Below are 25,597 nucleotides of genomic sequence, written 5' to 3'. Positions count from 1 at the left end.
GGCAGCTAAGCAGGCAGGAATTGGAGCAGTAATGGGAGCTCATCCCATTTTGCACAGAGTTTGGGTCTCGAACCCTGGACTGTCAGCTCTCCAGCTGACAAGTTCAGCATCTTTCACTGCTGAGCCATCGCACAACAGTAATTAGCAAGCAACCTTTAATGCCAGCAGCCATCATATCCTGATATTCTATTCTTCTTTTAAACTCAACTGCCCGCCTTTATCACAACAGACAGCACTGAATTCTGCAATTTAATCAGAAGCTGAATAAAATGTATTTCTTTTAATGTACGCAAGCCTTTTTGACATCTGGCAACAGACCACTGGACAAGAGGTGGTCATTTATATAAAGAAAAACCCTTGCTCTTAAATCTACTACTTGCCATCCAGCCTCCTTTACTCAATCCATTGTAATCTCTTAAATTCCATTGGTTGGCAGCCCCCTAAAAAACCCACATCGTTACTAAAGAATCAGTTCCTTAGAAACAGCATGCAGGGAACTATTTGATGTAAAGAAATGGCCTGTAGCAATGGGGAAAAAATATTTCCCTCTGCCAGAAAATCAACACCACAAAAAGGGCCAGCAAAGAAAACAGAAAACTGAGTGAGCCTGTTTTACGGAACAAAGCAGGTTTTCCTGTTTAGCCAGTTTACAATAGATTAGGCATGGGGGGGGGGGGGCAGTGAAACACAGCTAGAAAAGGGGGGGAAACGAGCAGCATTGGTGCTTGGTTTTAACTATGTGCACATGGATTGACAGCCACCGTTTGAACCATACAGAATCAGAGTCTGTCAATAGAGCCAGTATGCTATACAACTGCAGAAGATTGAAATGAAATCAAATGAAATGAAAAAAAGCAAGTTACCAAAAGCAATTTTTATGGCTATGAAATTAGTCTCTATTCTTGGCCTAATCTTATGTTGCAAGAGCTGTTGTAAGCATTTTTGCTAGCAGGAAATAAAAAAACACCCCAAGCTTTTCACAAACAAATAAACAAAGAGATTAAATATGCAAACAGGTTGAGAAATTTATATCTGTTCCTGTAAAGGTGCCATTTTCTAAATCAGAAGTCACACATCCATCCAACCCAAATTCCTATTAAAGGAATACATTTGTAATCTGCCAATAAGCCATGGTATGAAATGAGGTAACTAAAAATAAGCAGCCCCGCCCTCCCCTAATATGGCCACCTACAACCTGCTTCTGAATATAAATACATAAATTAAAACATAAATAAACAATTGGGCATGAAGGTAAGCCCCACAGAGTTCAATAGTTTGTTTCTCCCACAAAATTGCAGAAGAGAGCAAGCCTTACTAGACATGGTATGATAGTTTTGCAGAATCCAGCTCAATTAGCACCTTTTTACTGTGTTTTATTTTTAGAATAGAACAGGATAGGACAGGACAAGAATGGGATAGAATGGAATGGAATTCTTTAGTGGCCAAGTGTGATTGGACACACAAGGATTTTGGTCCAACGGTTTCAGTGTACATAAAAGAAAAGATACATTTGTCGAGAATCATGAGGTACAACACTTAATGATTGTCATCATGGGGTATAAATAAGCAATCGGGAAACAATCAATATTAACAGAAATTGTAAAAATACAAGCAACAAGTTACAAAAGCTAAATAACACAGGAAGTCACCCACTGCTGCTTGCAAACCATGGTCGAACTGGACCTAAAATTTCTCTTGCTAAGTGAGACAATTATTAAATGAATTTGATCCGTTTTATGACCTTTCTTGCCACAGTTGTTCAGTGAATCTCTGCAGCTGATAAGTTAGTAACAGAGCTAAGTGAATCGGGCTTCCTTCCTTGCTAGTCAGAAAGTCTCCAAAAGGTGATTCCAAGTGAGCCTCCATTGGGCCTCTCTAGAAATCTCCTGGGAGGAAACAGGGCCAGAAAAGGCAGGGAGAAGCCTCCCTGGGGCCTCTCTAGGAATCTTCTGGGAGGAAACAGGGCCTCCACCTTCCCTGTGGTTTCCCCAATCGCACGCATTATTTGCTTTTACATTGATTCCTATGGGGAAAATTGCTTCTTCTTACAAACTTTTCTACTTAAGAACCTGGTCATGGAACGAATTAAGTTCGTAAGTATCCATCTAGTCTGCCCTTATACTGTATAAGTCTTTTTTCCCCAGTACCGTTGTAACTTTGAATGGCCACTGAACAAACTGCTGTTAAGTCAAGGACTGCCTGTAATTTTTTTTCTCCCATTGTGAATTTTCGCTCATTGTAACTTTAGTTCATCAATTCAAAGAACACAAAGCAGTATCTTGGGGAAATCTTGGGTGGGTGGAGCCTCATGTTGCCGCCAATACCAGTTCTCTGAATCACTGGTGATCACCACTACCGGTACCTCTCAACTGGACCAAACCGGTAGCATTACACCCCTAGGCCTACCCCAACTTAAACCCTGCATTCATTCATTCGCTCATTCGTTTGTTTATTCGTTTGATTTTTTATGCCACCCTTCTCCTTAGACTCTGGGCGGCTTACAACATGTTAGCAATAGCACTTTTTAACAGAACCACCATATTGCCCCCACAATCCGGGTCCTCTTTTTACCCACCTCGGAATGATGGAAGGCTGAGCCAACCTGGAGCCAGTGATGAGATTTGAACCACCGACCTGCAGATCTAGCAGTCAGCTTTAATGATCTGCAGTACCGCACTCTACCCACTGCATCACCTTGGCTCCCCCAAGTATATGATTCCCAATTCCTTATTAAAGAGGGGGGGGAAATAAACCTACCAGCCGAGTGTCCTTCAGCTGCCCTTTCAACAGATTGTCCAGAGGAAACGATACTATATTGTTCAGATTCTGCACCTGGAAAAAGGATGAAAGAGAAAGACTCTCTTACACACCACCAAACAAAGCAAAAGCAAACTAGAATTATTATCAGATCTGCCCAGGCTCAGCGGTTATTTGTTATATCCAATCTATTTGTTTGTTTGTTTGACTTTTATGCTGCCTCTCTCCAAGGACTCGGGGTAGCTCACAGCATATAATAAAACAATACATAACATTTTGGGTCCAATTAATTAATTATAAAATCTAAAACAAAAACCATAAAAACCCAGTCATTCCTATTCAATCAGTTTCTCTCAATCCATTCATCGACCAGGGGGCAAGAACCTAATGGCCCCAAGCTTGGCAACATAAATGAGTCTTGAGACTCTTGCGGAAGGCAAGAAGGGTGGGGGTACAAATACCCAGGGGGAGTTGATTCCAGAGAAGGCTCTTCCCCTAGGACCCACCAACCAACATTGTCTAGTTGATGGGACCTGGAGAAGGCCGACTCTGTGGAACCTGACCAGTCGCTGGGATACATGAGGCAGAAGGTGGTCCCATAGGTATTCTGGCCCAATGCCATGTAGGACTTTGGAGGTCATAACTAACAGTTTGAATTGCATCCGGAAACCAATTGGCAGCCAATGCAGTCCACGGAGTGTTGGAGAGATATGTACATTCATTCATTCATTCATTTATTTATTTATTAGATTTGTATGCCGCCCCTCTCTGAAGACTCGTTGCGGCTAACAACAATAAAGAAGACAATATAACAAATCTAATATTAAAAAATAATCTTTAAAAAAAACCAATTTAAGAGACCAATCATACAAACAAGCATACCATGTATAAATTCTATAAGCCTAGGGGGAAGGGGGGGGAAATCAAAATCAAAATGAAAAATGAAAAATCAAAATCACTGCCCTGAAGGCAAATTACAGTGGTACCTCTACTTAAGAACTTAATTCGTTCCATGACCAGGTTCCTAAGTAGAAAAGTTTGTAAGTAGAAGCAATTTTTCCCATAGGAATCAATGTAAAAGCAAATAATGCGAGCAAACTCATTAGGAAAGAAATAAAAGCTCGGAATTTGGGTGGGAGGAGGAGGAGGACAGTTGCTGCCGAAGGAAGAAGGTGCAGTGAGGGGAATCAAAAAAATCTAAAACTTTAAGGCTTAAAAGGAAAAAAAGAGGGACTCTGAGGTGGCGAGGAGGAGCACGTTCCTCCATTGGCTCTGGGCTGCCACTGAAAGGCTCCTCTAGCAGCCCAGAAAAGCCCAAGATGGCCAGGATTAAAGGGGGAATGGCAGGAAACTGGCCGGGCTTTCATGCCGCTCTCAAATTTCCTGGGAAATTTTTCCAGGTTCAGGTCCTTAAGTAGAAAATGGTTCTTAAAAAGAGGCGAAAAAATCTTGCACACCCGGTTCTTATCTAGGAAAGTTCTTAAGTAGAGGCGTTCTTAAGTAGAGGTATCAATGTATTTGCTTTTAGGCTATAATATTTCTTCTTTCCTCACAGCTGTTTGGATCTCATTTTTTTTTATTCTGACCCCGTTGTCCTCTCCTTTGCCCTCTGTACCTGTGTAGGGACACTCAGTCTACTGAGATATAAGGTCTTGGTGTTGAAGCGTTTGAGCAAAGTTTCCTCCAAAAAGATATTGAGCGCAGACAGAGTAGAAGAAAGGACAGGCACTCAATCAGCAGTACTTCAGAGTTGAACAATTCCATAAATGACGGTTCGCCATTCCAAAATGTAAAGCCCTTTCTCATTCCCCCACCCTCCGCAAATTTCTTTGCCGCCTTTGTTTCCTCAATGCAGTATGAAAAATAAACGTTTTATTCTTGACAAAACTTCAGATCCTTGACAATCGGGATTTGAAGGTGCAAGTGAGTGTTTTAATTTGCAGGCGATGGAAAACTCTGAATTGTTTTAAGCACTTTTTCCAAAAAATCGATAAGCCCTAATGGCAGGGTGGGTCTGTAACTCTATTCTGAAGCCATGAACGACCATGTGGAAACCACGGTAAACTTTGCCAAGGCCAAAGGAGCCACGTTTGAATTTCATGGAGATAGTTTATAGTTGTAGTAATAGTTTATTAGATTTGTAGTAATAGTTTATTAGATTTGTATGCCGCCCCTCTCCGAAGACTAGGGCCGGCTCACAGCATAACAGTAATACAATATATTACAAATCCAATCATAAAAATTAAATCCCTTTAAGAAAGCATTAATAACATAATAAAATCTGAAATGAAGCAGACCACACAGGAATTCTCAAAGACGGTTCCGTTTATTCAGCTCTCTTGCAAGTGACTTCAGCAAGGAACGCGTCTGGCTGTCAGTGTCAAAAACAGCCCTATTTATACTTTAAAGGCTCGCGCCTAAAAGAAACGGCCGCGCGTCTTAGCCAATCAGACGCGACCTTGATTTATTCACATTTTAAATTGACAGAGACAGTATTTTTACAGAATTTCTTTTTACAGACTTAACACCCCTCCCTCATTGGTTGAGAACAACTGTCAATCAGTGAGCCATGTGATGTAATCCTCCAGTCTGCTTGGCCTGCGTGAAGTCCGATCAGACCTGCGCAGATCATTCGCGTCCGGGATTTCCACAGAGGAGGATGGCTCGTTGTGTTCTCTTGCTTGCGGCTGGGCCCGAGTTGGGGCTCCGGCCTGTGATCGCGGATATGTTGGCGTTGCACCGATTTCAGATGAGGAGGTTGGCTCGGAGTCGTTTGAGGATACTTCTGGCCGTGGTGAGTCCATTTGATAATCAAAAAGTTCAGGCTGTGTGTGAGAGTCTGCTTGGGGGGAAGATTTGTTGTTAGCGGCCTGTTCGTTGTTAGGAGTTAAACGCCCCCGCAAGTGATCAATGTGCCGCTTCCATGTGCGGCCATCCTCTAGTAGAATGATATATGTTTTAGGAGCTGTTTGCTGGATTATTTTCCCTTTGAGCCAATTTAAACCCCCATCAAAATTTTTTGCAAATACATTTTGCCCTAGGAACAAACTTCTTTCAGGATTTACACAGATTATATCATTATAATTATTTGTACAATAACGGGGGTGCAACCTGTCCAGAGGGGACCTTATTTTTCGACGCAATAAAATTTCTGCAGGACTTTTGTTCGTGATGGAATTTGGGGTTATGTGCTGCATTAATAAGAATTTATCTAAATTGTGTTGTATTTCTCCTGGGCCTGCCCTGCGCAATGCTTCCTTGGCTACCCGAACATAACGTTCTGCCAGACCATTAACCCATGGGGAATAAGGAGATGTGAGGGCGTGTCTGACCCCCAAATTACTTAAAAAGCATTCAAATTGTCTGGCAGTCAATTGTGGCCCGTTATCAGAAACCAGGATGTCTGGACACCCATGGGTGGCAAACAAATGGTACAGAGCCTTTATAGTGGCGCAAGTAGTGATGTTTTGCATGGCTATTATTTCTACCCATCTAGAGAAAGCATCCACTACAATCAAAAAATTCTGAGATCCAATAGGGCCCGCAAAATCGATGTGTATGCGTGACCATGGCCCAGTGGGTTTCTCCCATTCAACCGGTGTTGTCTTAGGGGGATTTGGACGTGACTCCTGGCATGGGTCACAGTTTGCTACCCACTGCTCGATGTCAGTGTCTAGGCCTGGCCACCACAAGTGTCCCCTGGCCAAACCCTTCATTCTGACAATGCCTGGGTGGCCCTCATGCAGCATACATAACACTTTCTGTTTTAGACTGTTGGGAATGACCACCCTGTCACCCCATAACACACAACCCTTCATGTAGGACAATTCCAACCTTTTTGATTTAAAATCTGTTAGTCCTGCTTCCTCAGGGCCTCCCAACCAACCCCTTTGAATACAATTGATTACTTGTAGTAATGTTGGGTCCTTCCTGGTGTATTCAGCTACCTCTTTGGCTGTGGTCAAAGGGTTTTCCTCGAAGTCTAGAAGTAATATGTCCTCTGACGGGGTTGGGTCTTTAACTAAGTCTGCCATGGGGCATCTGCTTAAACCATCTGCATGGTTTATTGCTTTTCCACCTTTGTGGGTTAATTCGTATTGATAACCTGATAAAAATAGTGCCCACCTAATTAATCTGGGGGACATGAAAGGAGGAGTTGGCTTGTTAGAAGCTAGAAGACCTAAAAGGGGTTTGTGATCTGTGACTAGTTCAAATTTCCTCCCACACAGGTAGTTGTGAAATTTCTTCACGCTAGATACTAGGGCCAATGCCTCTTTGTCCAGTTGGCTATAATTTCTTTCGGCCATGGACAATGTCCTGGAAAAAAAGCGATTGGGGCCTCTGTTTTGTTAGGCATTATATGGGCCAATACTCCGCCTACCCCATAAGCCGAAGCGTCACATGTAAGCCTTATGGGCAATATTGAGCTGTATTGAACCACTACGCTTTGAAATGTTAACAATTGTTTTATTTTGCGAAAAGCTTCACGCTCAGGTGTGCCCCAGGTCCAGGGAATTCCCTTCTGCAGCAGTCGGTGTAGAGGTTCTGCTGCCGTTGCCTTCTGTTTTAGAAAAACAGAATAAAAATTAAGAAGGCCCAGAAATGCTTGGAGTTCTGTCTTATTATTTGGCTCGGGTGCTTCTGTTATGGCTTTTAATTTTTCTGTTGTGGGGTGGATTCCCTCACCGTCTATTCTGTAACCCAGGAATTCGATGCTGTTGGCTCCCCATACACATTTGTCTGCTTTTACTCTTAAACCCCTAGATTGTAGCCTGGACAATACTTCCCTAATTCTTTCATTTAATTGTGATTGGTTTTCCCCTGAGATAAGGATATCATCAAAATATGGGGTGGTTCCTTTGATGCCTGCTAGTAAGCGCTCCATGAGGCTTTGGAAAATGCCTGGGGCTATGCTAACCCCAAATTGTAAGCGGGTGCATCTGAAAGCACCCCTGTGAGTTACTATGGTCTGTGCCAGAGATGTGGCCTCATCGACCGGAAGCTGTTGGTATGCTTGCGCAAGGTCGATTTTAGAGAAGACCCTTCCTTCCCCTAATGAATGCAGGAGCTGTTGGACTACTGGAATTGGATAAGGGTGGTGTTGGAGGGCTTTGTTAATGGTTGCTTTGTAGTCTGCACAGACCCTTAACGAACCATCAGGTTTAAGCGGTGTTACTATAGGGGTTTCCCATGGCCCTTGCTCCACCGGGACTAAGATGCCCTGAGCTATTAGTTTATCCAGTTGGATGTCCAATTTAGGGAGGAGCGGTAAAGGAACCCTGCGAGGCTTGAGTCTGACAGGGGGAACCTTGGGGTCTAGAGAAAAAGAAATAGGGCCCCCATTATACGTGCCCAATGTAGGGCTGAAAACCTCAGGGAACTCATGCACAAAATCAGGAATATCATTATCAGCATTAATTTTACAAATTCCCAATATTTCAATGCCCAGAGGAGACATCCACGTTAACCCAAGGAGGGAGTGTTTAGCTCCCTCAACCACAACCAATGGAAGAGAACATTTACATTGCTTAAATTGGACAGGCACATCCACTTTCCCTAATACAGGTATAACATTTCCCTGAAAATCCCTTATGACCAGAGTTGTCTGCAGAAAATCAGTTTTCAGAAAATTAGGCATATACATTTTAAATTTGTCCCAAGGCATAATAGAATACTTTGACCCTGTGTCCAATTCGAAATTACAAGGTTTGCCATTTAAAAGTAACGAAATGTCAATTTTGCTCCCTTTTTTTGTATTTGCGCAATTTACGTAAGTTTGTGCGTTACCTCGTGAGTAGTCACGGTTAGCGGTGGAGTAGTTTCTTCGGTTGAAGCCTCTGGAAAATTTGTTGTCTCGCGGTTGTTGTGCCTGGTTGTTAAATCTTTGTTGGCGGGGTGCAGAGAAGGACTCCTCGGGAAGGGGCGCTCTGCATGCCTCGGCGATGTGCCCGCGCCGGTTGCAACGGCGGCAAATGGCGTCTCGGAACGGGCAGCGTTGTCGTGAGTGGTTCCCTCGGCATCCGGGGCAAGGGTTGGATGGTCGTTGGTATCTGGGCTGTCTGGGTTGGTCAGATGGCAGGAGACAGGTGTCGTCGTCCGGAGCAGCTGGGCTGAGGTCATCTGGTGCCTCGGCGTGGGAGACAGCAACGGAGATTTTAGAAATGGTTTCTTTTTTCTCGTGTTCTTTGAGTTCTTTTGCGGCCGCGTCAGCTACTTCGGCAGTTTGAGCCAGCTTAATAACAGATTGAAGCGTTGGCTCGTCTTCAGTTAGGATTTTATTGCGGACTGCGGCGTTTTTCATTCCAAAAATAAGAGCGTCGGTGAGGCGAGCTTCCGGGCTGTCAAATTTGCACTTTGACAGCACCGTACGAAGTCGCGTGGCGAATTGGTTTATGGATTCCGACTCACGTTGTGTCATTCTTGAAAATTGGTGTCTGTAGACCACGGCAGGTTTTGTTGGCTTAAAGTGATTGGCGAGTCTTTCTTGAAGGTCGTCCCACGGAACAGCTTTAGCCGGGAGCGGGTCGGTCAGCGTTTGGACGAGGTCGAAGATTTCTGTACCGCAATAATTGAGAAAAATCGCCCGCTTCCTGTCGGCTTCGGCTTCTCCCATTCCTGCAGCTTCGAGGAAAATCTCGAATTTTGCCATGTAGGCGTCCCATGATGACTTTTCGGGGTCGAAGTAGTCGGGAGCCCGGCCGATCTGGAGGTTATTCATGCTTGACACGTGGATTCGTCGCCAGTGAAATGAAGCAGACCACACAGGAATTCTCAAAGACGGTTCCGTTTATTCAGCTCTCTTGCAAGTGACTTCAGCAAGGAACGCGTCTGGCTGTCAGTGTCAAAAACAGCCCTATTTATACTTTAAAGGCTCGCGCCTAAAAGAAACGGCCGCGTGTCTTAGCCAATCAGACGCGACCTTGATTTATTCACATTTTAAATTGACAGAGACAGTATTTTTACAGAATTTCTTTTTACAGACTTAACAAAATCCATAACTATGCAATCATACACATTCAACCTAATTTATCATACATTAAGGCCAAAAACATAATAAAAAAGGGGGGGAGAAAGGTGGTAATTATCCCCACGACTGGCGACAAAAATTGGTCTTCAGCATTTTACGGAAGGCGAGGAGGGTAGGGGCTGTTTGAATCTCTGGAGGGAGTTGATTCCAGAGGGCCGGGGCCACCACAGAGAAGGCTCTTCCCCTGGGTCCCGCCAGCCAACATTGTTTGGTCGACGGGACCCGGAGAAGGCCAACTCTGTGGGACCTAATCGGCCGTTGGGATTCATGCGGCAGAAGGCGGTCTCGGAGATGAAAGAAAGTCCCTTTCCATTTACCATATTGACTATAAGATGCATTCTCCCTCCACCCAGAAAAAAAAGAGGGTGAAAATTTGGGTGTGTCCTATACACCAAATGTAGCCAGGAACATGAGGCACGAAAGTGGTGATGGTCTGTGGCAATCCTGGCAGCCTGGAACAGCTGATTGAGGATATTCTGGGAGGCCAATCCACCCACCAATCAGCTGCTCGTGCTGAATCAAGTTGCAATAATGGGCTTCAGGTCAGGGATCTCCAATCTTGGCAACTTTAAGGCTTGTGAATTTCAACTCCCAGAGTTCCTCAGCCAGCAAAGCCAAACTCTGGCAAGCTGACAATGGGGCGAGGTGTACAACTCGGGGTGGGAGCGGGGGACCCCCACATTGGCTGCGGCAGGGCGGCTCGAGCAGGTGGGGCGGTGGGTGCATCTCCTGTCTGAGCAGCTCAGCGAGGTGGGCGATGTCACAGGTGGCCATGCGCCGCATGAGGAGTTTCTTGTTCTGGCTGGTGTTCTGCCTTCATTTTAGAAGTCAAGATATTGCTGAATAATGGTATTTCTTCACCTGGATGTATTGATTTCAAAGAGCCTCAATATATTTATACTGTAATTTCATGTACACTCACAATTTGCCATGAAACAGAGTTGAGAGTCCTAAATATATTTGCTAGACCTACAAATCCACATCAATTTAGATGGGATCTTTTCCCAAACTGGTTTACACTGAGGACGTAACTAGCAAATTTCACCTGGATTTTCTCTACCACTCCATTCAATTCAGAGCTGGTAGTCATCAGGTTGGGACTGATTCACCTGAAACAGTAGTATTAGTAGTTGTTGTTGTTATTGCTAGGTTGGTCTGTTAGGTTGTGTAATTGTTTTCTTTTTATAAGGGTTTTAAATTGTTTTTAACATTAGATTTGTACATGATGTATTGTTGTTGTGAGCCGCTCTGAGTCCTCGGAGAGGGACGGCATACAAATCTAAATAATAATAATAATAATAATAATAATAATAATAATAATAATGGTACAAAAGCAGCACAACAACAAATCTGATTAATTAAAAGTTACTACTAAAATCCCATATATAATAAAAAACAGTCAACCAATTCATTCACAACCACACATTACATCTCGGGCTTGATCTAATTGCCCCAGGCCTGGTGACATAAATGAGTTTTGAGGCTCTTGCAAAAGGCGAGGAGGGTGGGGGCAGTGCGAATCTCAGGAGGGAGCTGATTCCAGAGGGCCGGGGCCACCACAGAGAAGGCTCTTCCCCTGGGCCCCGCCAAACATTGTCCAGCCAAGAGGACCCGGAGAAGACCAATTCTGTGGGACCTAACTGGTCGCTGGGAGGTTCAAATCATGGGTGGTTGAAATCACGGGTCGGATCGCCTACCCATCCCGGCTCTTTGACATCTTATGTAGGGTTATTTTTGAGACTGGGCACATGTGTAGAAGGAGCATGCCTGCAAAAAGCACATGTGTGGAAGGCAGGCATGCACACAAACTTGGTGAGTGCATATATGGCAAACCAGCAGTGCCGAAAATGGGAACCCCGCCCTGATTCAATAAAATACAATAATTTGTTACAGATTTATTTTCAAAGGAGAAAACACTTTCAGAGAAATTCCTATGGTTGAAATACATGTATTTCTTATGACAAGGTGCCCAAGGAGTGGCTTTTGTCTCTGTGGTAGAAGCATTTCTCCCTCAAATCCATTCCTCCCTTAGATGACTATTAAATCAGATTTCTCCAAGGGTTTTTTCCCCCAGTAACCACACTACTATTGCTGTACTCTCCTAAAAAACTGAGGACAATTGAAAACAATACACTGTTCTAACAGTGAGGACCATTAGCAATAGGACTTAAACTTATATACTGCTTCACGGTGCTTTACAGCCCTCTCTAAGCAGTTTACGGAGTCAGCCCCCAACAATCTGGGTCCTCATTTTACCGACCTTGGATGGATGGAAGGTTGAGCCAACTTTGAACTGGGGGTAAGATTCCAGGCAGTTGATGATCAACAGAAGTAGCTCATTGAGCATGGGAACAGTTTGCCTTCAGACCTTGTGAGTGCTTCATCTAAAGTGAGCAGATTTTAAGATTGGGAAAGGGGGACACCATTGGGGGAGAGGGAGCTAAAAACTTTAGCAAAAAATTTTATTTCTCTTTCTCTCTCTCTCTCTTTCTCCCTCCCTCCCTCTTTCTTACTCTCTTCATCCCTCCCTCTCTTTTTTCTCTCTCTTTTTCTCTCTTCCTTCCTCCTTGTTTCTTTCTTACTCCCTCCTTCCTTCTCTCCCTCTCGGTCTCTCTCTCTCTCTCTCTCTTCCTTCCTCTCCAGGTAGCGGTTGGCTAACCTTTTTTTCTTTGGTGACGAAAGTGTGCGGGTGGTATTGCGCAGACGTGAGTACCCATACTCATAATTCAATGCCCCCTGCGCCATGCCCTGCGCTTGTTCACATGACCCCCTATGCTACCACACCCTCCCATGCATGTGTGTACAGCCCCGTCCCCATTTTCTAATTTCCAGTGGGCCCGGTAGGCCCGGTAGGCCTGCTCCATTCTGACCTCTGAAAACCTTCAGATGTGGGGGGGCACTTAATGGGCAGTCTGGTGAAAGATCCCCAACGCCTTGAAAGGTAGGCCCCTCGAAGGTGGCTGTTGGAAAGGGAGGAGGACCCAGTGGGCTTTGATGAATGGGTGGAATAATCATGGCTGAGGGGCTAGGCCCCTGTCTTGGCTTAGCCTTTTCCAGCTGGGCCTCGAGGGCCTTTATTTTCTTCTCAGCCTCCTTTATGGCATTGGAGGACTGAGAACTCTTCCCCTTAGATTTTGTGCTGGGCCCCTTGTCCTTACTTTTATTTTTTGAAGAAACCGCAGGGGCGCTGGGGCTGATCTGAGGTGGTTGAGACATAATTGCAGATCACACTCACAGTATAGACTCAGGAGAAAAAGCTGTTGCTCAATGCAATGCAAAATGGTGAAATGGGGATCTCAGGTCCCCTAAATATGATGTCATCAACCTCCTCGCCTGTGAATGGCTAGTTGTTAGGCAGAGAGCCAATCAGGCCTTGGTTGCCCTTCCAAAATGGCAGCCGTGAGGAGAGGTGAGTTTAGCTTACTCACTCTGCCTCATATCCCCCAACATGGCAGCCGTGACATCAGGCGGGAAAAATCCCCCTTTTGAAGACGGTCTGGAGGAGCCTCGAGGCTATGGCCCTGACCCCAAAAATGGCGGGCGCGATATCGGGTGGCCGGCGATCCCCTTTCGCCACCCCCCCCCTTAGGATTGCTGTTCCTCTGCTTGCCGATGTCCCCGGCAAGTTGCTAGCCGCTTTAAACGAGGCCGCCAAACAGCTGATTTCCTCTGTTCTATGGAGCTGCCGATCCAAGCGGCTGCTTCTGTCCGCCAAAGAAAACAAGACCGCCAAACAGCTGATTTTCCTCCTTTAGGGAAAATACCTGAAGCTGTCATCCCTTTGATCGGTAAGTGCCGATACTGGGGGTATCGTTGCGCTGGATAATGCTTTGAGAGCGGCGGGGTGTGGGGGGGTCTGATCGCGGACGTCAGGGACCCCAATCCAGCGATCCCTGTCCTCAAGGCAATACTCCGGAGAGCAGTGGCCTCTCAGGGATTGAAGAGTTGGAGAGCCATACCCCGGAGGGCAGTGGGTCTCTTGGTGGAGTCTTCCCCCTATAGAAAAAGGAAAAAGAAAAGGCATTAGTAAAAAAACAACAAAGAAACATCCTCTCTTACGAGAGGAGAAGAAACTCATAGTCCCTACACTATGACTGAGTTTTTAAGACTGAACCTGGGGAGACAGAGGTGGGCGGGACATAATAAATATGTTAATTTTTAACTCAGTCCCTGCCAATGAGGCTGAAGAACAACCCACATTGGACTCTCCGAGCAGTGCAGGGGAGAATGGTGGGGTAGGAACATATGTGGACCAAACCTCTCTTTTCTTGTCTTTAGGTGTCTTTCTGCTACTTTCCCTGATGATTGCCTGCCTTGGGATTGCCCATAAGATGAATATAGAGGAAATCCATCTATCACTATCCTTTAATTTTTATATAGGTTGTTTTGCCTCCGCCCTGGACTTCTTGTTAGGTATTTATTGATTGATAACTTTATTTCTGGTTTGCTCTGCTTCCAATGATTAAAGGCAGGATCTAACAATATTGCGATGGTCAAAGTGAAATTGGACCATCACAAATCAAGAGAAAAAGGACCTCATGATAAAACCCAAACTAAAACGCTGTGGAATAAGATGTTCTTGAATGATGTACCAAAAATAAGTTAGATGGAAGATCCTTGCCTCTCACAGGACCTAAAGCAAGGATGTCAACAGGGGTGGGCTGCTGCCCAGATGGGGGGGGGAAATGGAGTTCCACCCCAGAGCACCCAATTTGCACTGAAAGTTGAAAGAAACTGCAGGGCCTCCTGTATAAGCCATGCCTACAGAGTGGTAGTAAAAATTTGTAATGCTCAAGGCTTTGAGTCCGATTTGGCCCACGGGTCTGACCCTGGAAACAGCTAAATTGCCTGACCTCTGTTTTCCCTGCATGGTGGGGAATGGAAGGATTTATATTACTTGTAGACAGCTGGCAACTTGCATTCTTTTTAGAGAGTAGTTGAGTAAAGTGACCATATTTTCCCATTGGTAAATAGGGACACCATTAACAGACGTGTGTGTGTATGTGTGTGTCTTGATTAAAAATTTGGTCTGTAAAAATAAAATTCTTTTTTCTCTCTATCTCTCTTCCTCCCTTTCTTTCTCTTTCTCTCTCTTTGTCTCTCCTTCCCTATTTCTTTCTCTTCCTTCTTTCCTATCTTTCTTTCTCTCTCTCTCTCTCTGTCCCCCACCAGCCTTGATTAAAAATTTGGTCTATAAAAAAATTATCTTCCTTTCTCTCTCTCTCTCTCTTCCTCCCTTCCATTCTCTCTCTTTCTTTCTCTCTCTCTCTCTCCCTCCCTCTTTCTTTCTCTTCCTTCCTTCCTCTTTTTCTTTCTCTCTTTCTCTCTGTCCCCCACCAGCCTGGGTGAGCGTGAGCACCCTCCCGAGCTGCCATTTTACTAGCAGAGGGCTGCAGGAGGCCCAAAATAGAGCCCAGGCTGGTCACATGTGGCCTCCCTGAGCTCTATTTTTGCTGGCACATGGCTGTAGGAGGTTGTTGCGGCCAAAAAACAGAGCCTGGGAGGGCCATCAGAGCCTGGTAGCGCAACCTGAGCACCAGGACTGGCGGCCCATCACTGGATCAGGGCTAGAATCAAGATTCTTTTAACCTACCCACCTTCCAATCCACACCCAAAATGCTCACTTTTCAGAAGCCTAACGGTTGGGTAATTAAGAATGAAATATCCTTGCTGATTGATTTCCAAATCACTTTTTTTTTTAAAAAAATTGATTGGTAGATGCACAGATATTCTGCACAGGTTTTCATTCTCCACCCCTCTCTTCCATCCGTCCCTCACTCTTTTCCAGGTATAGTTTGTTTCATGCACCCTGTTGACTTGTTCGAAAGCAGCAAGAAGGGGAAGGCTCCGAGACTTGTAATAACTACCATTTGATCATTTCCTGAGGATCCCATTGACCAATTCACACAATCTTCTTTATGAACTCCGATTCAGTCCTGGAGCTTGGGTGGATATTGGCATTCTAACTGGTGATACATTATTTGGATTCCCCCCCCTTGTAATTGTTATATTTTTTTCTCAGTAAGGTTTAGACATAATTTTAAAAAACTGTTGGATGTAATAAGAAATTTTTGCTCTTTTTTCCTGTTGTTTTGAAAGGGTATTTATTATAAGACGGTTAAGAAATATACATGAAGATTGATATTGAGGATATATGAAGAAAATTGAAGCTCTATAGCCGAATTAATTAGATGTGATTAAGTTTAGGAATAGTCTTAAAAGTGTATTAGCTAATAGCTTTTTAAATGTCATATAAGAAATCTGAGTAATTATTTTTGTCCAGATGTCAAATGTAAAGGAGATAGCACTGGATGGATTAAGTATACCGAAAATTTAAAAACTATTTATTGTAATACAAATTCAATATTGATGTTATTTTACTTTGTATATCTAATTGGTTGATGGCATTTTATTTTGTATATCTGATTGCAGTGAAAAATAAAAAAATTCTTTGCCATAAAAAAAAGTTTTTTATTTTTCTCCACCTTCACATGCAAATTTTAGAAATTTAACATGTACAGTGGTACCTCGAGATACGAGTTTAATTCGTTCCGGACCTGGGCTCTTAAGTCGAGCAGCTCTTATCTCGAACGACTTTTCCCCATAGGAATTAATGTAAATAATTTTAATTGGTTCCAGCCCTCAAAAAACTCACAAAGTTAGTCTAAATTATGCAGAAAGACATGTTTTTAATGAAGAAATGTACATGTACATATAAATGAATAATGAAGTTTCTTTCACTTAACTTGTAAACTTTCTTAAACTTTTAAATTTACATATGTTCAACTTCTCTGCCACCCAATCCTGTAGGACAGAGGTCCCCAACCCTTTTTGCACCAGGGACCGGCTTTAAGCGATCAAGAGAGGAATGGGTGAATGAATGGACGGAGGGTGGGAAGGAAGGAAGGAAAGAGGGAAGGGACAGGAACAGAGGAAGGAAGCAAGGAAACTTATGAAAGGGGAGAGTAAGAGAGGAATGAGTGAAGGGAGGGAGGGAGGGAAGAAGGTGGGAAGGAGAAAGAAAAGAAGAAATAGAGGAATGGAAGGTAAAAGAGAGAAAGAAAAAGAGCAAGAAAGAAAGAAAGAAAGCAAGAAAGAAAGAAAGGGGGAAGGGACAGGAACAGAGGAAGGAAGCAAGGAAACTTATGAAAGGGAAGAGTAAGAGAGGAATGAGTGAAGGGAGGGAGGGAGGGAAGAAGGTGGGAAGGAGAAAGAAAAGAAGAAATAGAAGGGAAGGTAAAAGAGAGAAAGAAAAAGAGCAAGAAAGAAAGCTGCAAGCACCCCCCCGAGCCCCCCAGGCCGGCTGCAACCTTTTAAAACACGCGCGCCGCTTCGCAGCTGTCTCCTGAAGCCGAACGCGGAAGTTAGCGTTTGGCTTCAGGAGACAGCTCCTTGGCGCTTGTATCTCGAATTTGGGCTTGTAAGTAGAACAAAAATATCTCTCCCCTCCCAGCTCTTATCTCGAGTTGCTCTTAAGTAGAGCAGCTCTTATGTCGGGGTTCCACTGTATATACATTTCAATATTACATACACATAATTCCAAATTATTCTTTGTTTCGTTAAGCCAATATCTTGATTAATTGATTCACCCCCTTTTGACCAACACCAGCCTGCCCCTCTAGCTATTCTTTCTTGTACACTCTCTCCTTTTTCAAACCCTTTTCTCCTCCAACCTGCTTTTCCTTCATTCCTCTTTGTTCTCTCTTTCTTTCTTTCTCTCTCTCTTACAGCTTCCTTCCTCAACTTCACTCCCCTTCTCTTCCTCCCTTTCTACTTCCTCTCCCACCTTCTAATACATTTCCTAGAGTATTTTCCAACCTAAAAAATACCTTAACAGACTGATGCTGTACTTTCAATTTTAAAATCTAGAACTATTACTTCGGACTTCAGAAAGAAAGAAAGAAAGAAAGAAAGAAAGAAAGAAAGAAAGAAAGAAAGAAAGAAAGAAAGAAAGAAAGAAAGAAAGAAAGAAAGAAAGGAAAATACAATTTTATTGTAGGTATATATCCTCTAACTTCCACCCCTAAAAAGGCTAACTTTGTCATCTGGCTTCTCCCTCTAATTAATACTAAATTTCTATCAAAATTCCACATTTGGAATGTTGTGTCCAGTTCTGGAGACCTCGCCTACAAAAAGAGATTGATAAAATTGAATGGGTCCAAAGACGGGCTACAAAAATGGTGTAAGGTCTTAAGCATAAAACCTATCAGGAAAGACTTCATGAACTCAATCTGTATAGTCTGGAGGACAGAAGGGAAAGGAGGGACATGATTGAAGCATTTAAATATGTTAAGGGGTTAAATAAGGTTCAGGAGGGAAGTGTTTTTAATAGGAAAGTGAACACAAGAACAAGGGGACACAATCTGAGGTTAGTTGGGGGAAAGATCAAAAGCAACAAGAGAAATATTATTTAACTGAAAGAGTACAGTGTTCCCTCGATTTTCGCGGGTTTGAACTTCGCGAATAGCCTATACCACGGTTTTTCAAAAAATATTAATTAAAAAATACTTCACAGTTTTTTTCCTATACCACGGTTTTTCCCACCCAATGATATCATATGTCATCGCCAAACTAATAATTTTTGCAAATAAATAACAAAAAAAATAATTATAGTTAATAAATAATTATGTTTATAAATATCAGGATCACTAAGTATCTTATTCAATGGTGAGTACCAGTAATAATGGTGAGTAAATGGTTGTTAAGGGAATGGAAAATGGTAATTTGGGGGTTTAAAGTGTTATGGGATGGCTTGTGATACTGTCTATAGCCAAAAATGGTGTATTTACTTCCGCATCTCTACTTCGCGGAAATTCGACTTTCGTGGGCGATCTCGGAACGCATCCCCCGCGGAAATCGAGGGAACACTGTAATAGGTGCTTGGAACAAACTTTCAGCAGTGGTTGGTAAATCCACAGTAACTGAATGGAAACATGCCGGGGATAAACATATATCCATCCTAAGATAAAATACAGAAAATAGTATAAGGGCAGACTAGGTAAACCCATGACCGCTCATAGTTTAGCTGCGTTCTGCACAATTTGCAGTTTCCGAAAGCTCTTCAGAGGTAGCCCCATGTAGAGAGCACTGCGATCATTACAATTCACAAGGGGTTGAAAATAATCCCAGTTGGGAGAGAGAGAAAAAAATACTGCTGAGTTTAAAATGGCATTAAAAGCTACAACCAGATCAGCATCAAGAGAACCCCATACAGCCCTTCTCAAAACTGCTTCGTACTTAAAATCCTAACAATACAATAAACTACTGGTCATGACATTGGAAAGGTCATGCCAATACTACAGCCAGTCTTCAATTTACAACTGTTCATTGAAGTCACGGTGGTGCTGGGAAAAAAGTGATTTACAACCCGTCCCCACACTTATAACCATTGAAGCACCCCAAGGTTCATGCAATCACAATTTAGTTTAACTTATTTAACTTCTAAGACACCCAGTTCCTACTGGACTTTGGGTGGTGTACAGCCATAGGCAATATAAAACAATAAAATATATAACATTAAGTAACACACGAAATAAAACCAGTAAAAAAAACCCCAAACATTCATTCAATAACATTCATCTTTCTGGGGCCAAGTAGTTGTTCCATAGCCCCTGAGCTTGCTGGCAGAGCCCTGTTTTCACAGCCTTTCGGAAGGCCAGAAGGTGGGGGATGGTATGAGTCTCTGGGGGCAATTGGTTCCATAGAGCCAGAGCCACCACAAAGAAGGCCCTCCCCCACGGCCCTGCCAATCGGCATTGTCTGGCCGACTGGACCTGGACTAGGCCAACCCTATAGGCACTGGTTGGTCACTGGGAGTTTCATGGCAGAAGACAGTCCCGCAAATAGTCTGGTCCGATGCCATGTAGGGCTTCATAGGTAATAACCAACACCTTAAATTGCATCTGGAGACCATTCGGTAAACGGTACAGCTCTTGGAGCGATGGAGTTATCTGGGTGTACCTCAATAGCTCACGCGGCTGCATTTTAAACTAGTTACAGTCTCCGAATGCTTTTTAAGGATAGCCCCATGTTGAGCGCATTGCAATAATCGAGCCGCGAAGTGATAAGGGCATGAGTGACTGTAAGGAGAGCATCCCGATCCAAATAGGGCCACAATTGGTACACCAGGCAGACCTGTATGAAGGCCGCTCTGGCTACAGCCAACAGATATTGCTCTTGCCTCATGTTGTGGTTGGCTCTGGGCCAGCTCCTGCTCCTAGGACTGTGGAGAATCCTCAAGTTCTCAGAGACTGGTTTTACTGCCAACAGTTTCGGACAGTGAAGATTCTGTGTCAAGGGCAGACTCTGAGAGTGAAGCAGAATCGGATGGTCAGGTAGGTGCAGACAGCCCATTAGCTAATGACCCCATTAGTGAGTCATTATCATCAGACTCAGAGGAAGATGGATTAGTAGATGCTCGCAGGCGCAGGTTTATGATGAGAAGGGAACAACTACGCAAGCATTATAGAAGATAAGGGAGAACACCTGTGGCTGGGGCAATTAGGCTAATGGGGCTGCTGATAAATTGCCAGTGTCACTGAGAGCGTGCGTGGGAGATTATCTCTTTGGAGAAGGACAAGTGTTGTTTGATTGGGACTGTTCCAGGATTTACAAAGACGTTTTGGATATTTCACAGTTAAGTACATTTTGTGGACTCTTGAAGGGGGGTGGCTGTGACGCCTTCACAGCTGCCTTTATCTGCTCTGTGTTGTATTTGTTTTTCGCAGCATTCAAGGTTTGTGGTTTGTGGGAGAGCACTTTGGCTGTTTAAAGTGTGTGCGTACAATATTTTTGTTTTGATAAACCGACTCTCTGTTTACTTTACAAAAGTGTGTGTGTTTGAATTTACATTTCTGACTAAATTGGGGCTTGTAACATGAAGCCCGGCATAACACCTCAGCTGTGGATCTAGGAGGACCCCCAAATTGCAGACCTGCTTCAAGGAGGTTAATATTCCCCCCCCTTCCCAGAGTCAAGGATGGGCAGATGGAACAATACCCACAGGCAGGGCCGCCGATAGGGCAGTATTACCAGTACTGGGATCAGGGGCCCGGCCAAATTGAAAAATTAGGGGGGGGGCATCGATTGAACACTGTGCTGGTGAGTTGGCATGCTAAGGAAGCTAATTGGATTCAGTTGCAAAATTGTTACAATCGGGACCAGGCAAGAGCACAGATCAACAAAAATGCCAAATTTTCTCTATTCTGCCTGAAGAGCTTCATAGCTGTTAAAATGAAGTTTGGATCAGAGCTAATTTGGTATACATTTTGATTATGGTGTTAGATTTTTTTCGAAATTGTTCCCTTCTAAGTGTGAGGAAACGATGTGTTGCTTTGGAGTTGACATGTTTTTTGGAGCCGTCTCGCCATTTTAGATTCGAGAAGCAAACACCATCCTGGATTCGAGAAGCAAGCATTGTGGGAAGTGGGAAGATTTGAATATGCAAAGGACTTTTCAAAAAAACAAACAACTACATCATATTTTGAGACTTGTGCTGAGAAGATCTGAAGCGGGAGTTGGTTATTTTACATTTTACATTTTAAATTATGTTAAATGCATACACAGTAATATCTCACCGTATGCTTAATAGATATGATAACATCCTAGGAAAAGAAGAAGAAAGAAGAAAAGAGAAAGAAAGGGTGTTGTTCTTAGAGCCACGGACATGCTATTTGTTAAGAAACTATACATTACACATTTAAAAGCTTAAATACCGTATATTAAGTTATGGAACTCAATAGCAGGTACATTTGCTTCATAATATGGATTTGATGATATATGAGTGTATGTTCTTTTTTATAAAGCAATTTTAAAATTTTGCAAACTTTGGAAAATGCTATAAGGAGATAGGTGGAGAGGTTAATGAGAAGAAGAGGGAAGGTTTTTTTGCTCTTCCCTCCTCTTTCTCTTCTTTTTTCTTTCACTGTGCTTTTTACACCTATGGTGGAGTTTACGTATAGTTTTAAACATTATTGCGTATAATTTATCTTCTGGTTACCTGTTATTTATTGGTATTATTGTGAAAACAAATATTTTTCTAGTGTGATGCAGGAGTATTTTGTCTTTATCCTTTGTGCCATCTTATTGCTGCTTTTAATATTGTTGATGGCAAAATTAATAATATTTTGTTAATTTGGTGTATTTGCACTGTTCTGGTAATTTATTTATATGTATGTAATATGTTGATGTCACTTGAATATATTTTCTGCGTTATTAACATATTATTAATCTGTCAAACAAGTGTACCTTGTTGTACTGGCAGGGTTTAAATTTTTTTTTTTGAAAGGTAAATTTAATACATAATTGGTATGTCACAAAATAAAGTAGTTTTAAAATGGCGGGGCGGTGGGGCAGACACTTAGGCGGTATGGGGCCCCAAAACTCCTGATGGCGGCCCTGCCCACAGGCACTCAGTCTTGTCGGGGTTAAATTTAGAAACATAGAAACATAGAAGATTGATGGCAGAAAAAGACCTCATGGTCCATCTAGTCTGCCCTTATACTATTTCCTGTATTTTGTCTTAGGATGGATATATGTTTATCCCAGGCATGTTTAAATTCAGTTACTGTGGATTTACCAACCACATCTGCTAGAAGTTTGTTTCAAGGATTGATTGATTGATTGGTTGGTTTATTGATTGATTGATTGATTGATTGATTGATTAATTGATTGATTGTTAGAGTTCAAGGGGACCATGAAGGCCATCGAGTTCAACCCCCTGCCCAAGCAGGAACCCTATAGTACACTAGTCAAGTGGCAGTTCAATCTTCTCTTAAAAATATCCAGAGTGTTGGAGTTCACAACGTCCGCTGGTAGGTTGTTTCATTGGTTGATCGCTCTGACCATCAGGAAATTCCTCCTTATCTCCATGTTGAATCTCTCCTTAGTCAGCTTCCAGCTGTTGTTCCTCGTCCAGCCCTCTGGTACCCTGAAAAATAAAGTGATCCCCTCCTCTCTGTGACATCCCCTCGTATACTTGTAGACTGCTATCACGTCCACTCTGGCCCTCCTTTTCTCTCGGCTATCCATGCCCAGTTCCCTCAGTCTCTCTTTGTAAGTCTTGGTTTCCAATCCCTTAATCATCTTGGTTGCTCTTTTTTGCACCTTCTCCAGAGTTTTAATGTCTCTTTTGAAGTATGGTGACCAGAACTGAATACAGTACTCCAGGTGTGGTCGGACCAGGGCGTAGTAGAGTGGTATTAAGACTTCCCTGGTCTTGGAGTGTATTCCCCAGTTGATGCAGCTTAGGATTGTGTTGGCTTTTTTAGCTGCTGCTGCACATTGTTGGCTCATGTTTAGTTGATTGTCCACCAAGACTCTGAGGTCTCTTTCGCAGTCGTTACTGCTAAAAGGGGTTTCTCCCAGGTTGTATGTGTGTCCAGGGTTTTTTCTGCCTAGGTGAAGGACTTTGCTCTTGTTGATGTTAATCATCATTTTGTTGGTGTGGGCCCACTGTGTTAGTCTGTCTAGGTCTTTCTGTAATTTGAGCCTGTCTTCTAGGGTATTGGCTACCCCCGCCAGCTTGGTGTCGTCTGTGAATTTGATCAGTTGCCCTTCTATTCCTTCACCCAGGTCGTTGATGAAAATGTTGAAGAGCACAGGGCCCAGGACTGAACCCTGTGGTATACCCCACTGCCTACGTTCTTCCATGTGGATTTGGAACCGCTGAGGACAACTCGTTGGGTGCTGTTGGTCAGCCAGCTATTGATCCATCTGCATGTGTTGTAGTCTACTCCGCTTTTTTCTAATTTGTTGATTAGGAGATAGTGGTCGACTTTGTCGAAAGCTTTGCTGAAGTCTAAGTATATGAGGTCCACCGTGTTGCGCTGGTCTACTGATTTGGTTATGGTGTTGAAAAAGGATATGAGATTGGTTTGACATGATTTGTTTCTGACAAACCCGTGTTGGCTGTTGGATATTATCTTGTTTGTTTCCAGGTAGTGGCAAAGCTGGTTTTTTTTTATTTTCTCCAGTATTTTTCCAGGTATTGAAGTCAGGCTAATAGGTCTGTAGTTGCTTGGATCCGTCTTTTTCCCTTTTTTGTGGATGGGAACTACGTCCGCTCGTTTCCAGCCTTCTGATAGGCCTCCAGTGGCCCAAGATTTTTGGTAGATGAGGGGAAGAGGTTCCGCTATGGTGTCTGCCAGTTCTTTTAGGACTCTGGGGTGGAGTCTGTCAGGTCCCGGTGATTTGTACTCGTTAAGCTCCCTCAAGTAGTCCCTAATGGTAGCTTTGTCTGTGTTGAGTTCGGTTCCGGGGCTGTTATTTGCAGTTAGGTTGTAGGTTGGTTGTTTGGTGGTTCCTTTATGTGTGAAGATTGATGTAAAGTAGGTATTGAGCAGCTGTGCTTTGTCTCTGTTGTCGGTGATTTCGTTACCATCTTTGTTTTTTAGTATGGTGACTGTTTCCTTAATTTTTTTCTTGTGGTTTATGTGGTGGAAGAAGCTTTTTTTGTTGTCATTAATTTTTGTTGCGAGGTGCTGTTCGTGTTGAGCTTTTGCTGTTCTTATCTTTTGCTTGCAGGTTCTGGCTGTTTGCTGATATTCCATCTTGGTTATGAGTCCTTCTTTCCATTTGTTGTATTTGGCTTTTTTTCTTTTATGTTGTCTGCGAGGTCCTTGTTTAGCCATGCTAGTTTCATTTTAGTTTTTCTGCTTTTCTTTTTCGTGGGGATTGAATTGTTTTGGGCCTCAATGATAGTGTTTTTTAGGGCTTCCCAGGCATCCTGTGTGGATTTACTCTTTAGAAGTTCCTTCCAGGGTTTATTCTTCAGGTTCACTCTGAGCTTGTTAAAGTCTGCTTTTCTGAAGTCTGGAACTGTACTTGAGTTGGGTGTTGTAGTCAGGGCCGCCATCAGGAATTTTGGGGCCCCATACAGCCTAAGTGTCTGGGCCCCCCACCATTTTAAAACTACTTTAAGTCACCGAGGCACTCCATCCCCTGGGGATCATTTCCCACTTTATGCCAAGCGAGGCAGTCCCATAGGCCAGTGTTTCCCAACCTTGGCAACCTGAAGATATCTGGACTTCAACTCCCAGAATTCCCCAGTCAGGGAATGCTGGCTGGGGAATTCTGGGAGTTGAAGTCCAGATATCTTCAAGTTGTCAAGGTTGGGAAGCACTGCCATAGGCTATTTCAGGAACTGGGTTAAGCCGATTGTGTGGACTCATCCAGGAGAAAGAAACGGAAGCGGCAAGGGAAAGAAAGAGCCTCCTGGCATCGGTCAGGCGGAGCATGGCTTATTTACGGCTCCTTGGCAATTCTCCCTTCTTGGAAGAGGCCTTGTTGACAAAACCATGTGCTTTCTAGCGAGGGGAGAGGGGAGGGGGATCCCACACCCGGCAGCCACCGGCGAGGAGCTGGAAAGGACGAGGGGAGAGAAAAAGCAGGGCACCAGCAGTCAGGCAGGTGTCTTGAGGGGGCACTCCCACCTGGAAGGAAGGGAAGAAAGGTGAGGGCGAGCTATGAAGAAAGGAAGGAGGAAGGAAGGAAGGAAGGAAGGAATGGTAAAAGGGGCGATCAAGAGAGGAATGGGTGAATGAATGGACGGAGGGTGGGAAGGAAGGAAGGAAAGAGGGAAGGGACAGGAACAGAGGAAGGGCGCAAAGGAAACAAGGAAAGGTGTGAAAGGGGAGAGGAAGAGAGGAAGGAGTGAAAGAAGGGAGGGAGGGAGGAAAGAAGGGAGGAAGGAGAAGGAAAGCAAGAAATGGAGGGAGGGAAGGAAGGAAAGCAAGAAAGGGGGAAGGGACAGGAACAGAGGAAGGAAGCAAGGAAACTTATGAAAGGGGAGAGTAAGAGAGGAAGGACTGAAGG

At 43.7% G+C, this 25,597-nt stretch overlaps 1 protein-coding gene across 7 annotated transcripts in view; it reads right to left on the bottom strand.

Moving 5' to 3' along the window:
• ASAP3 (ArfGAP with SH3 domain, ankyrin repeat and PH domain 3) overlaps positions 1 to 25,597 on the bottom strand; it is a 175,046-nt gene that overhangs the window by 97,562 nt on the left and 51,887 nt on the right. For all 7 annotated transcript variants that reach the window (XR_011560334.1, XR_011560333.1, XM_070764522.1 and 4 more), the window contains exon 4: positions 2,758 to 2,832. Coding sequence is in view for 5 of the 7 variants with exons in the window: in XM_070764522.1 (XP_070620623.1) it covers positions 2,758 to 2,832 (75 nt within the window). In the remaining 2 variants the exon portion in view is untranslated. The remainder of the gene's footprint in view (positions 1 to 2,757; positions 2,833 to 25,597) is intronic.

The sequence above is a fragment of the Erythrolamprus reginae genome, chromosome 11, assembly GCF_031021105.1.
Source record: "Erythrolamprus reginae isolate rEryReg1 chromosome 11, rEryReg1.hap1, whole genome shotgun sequence".
Lineage (NCBI taxonomy): Eukaryota > Metazoa > Chordata > Lepidosauria > Squamata > Dipsadidae > Erythrolamprus > Erythrolamprus reginae.
This window is presented reverse-complemented; position numbering and strand designations above follow the sequence as displayed.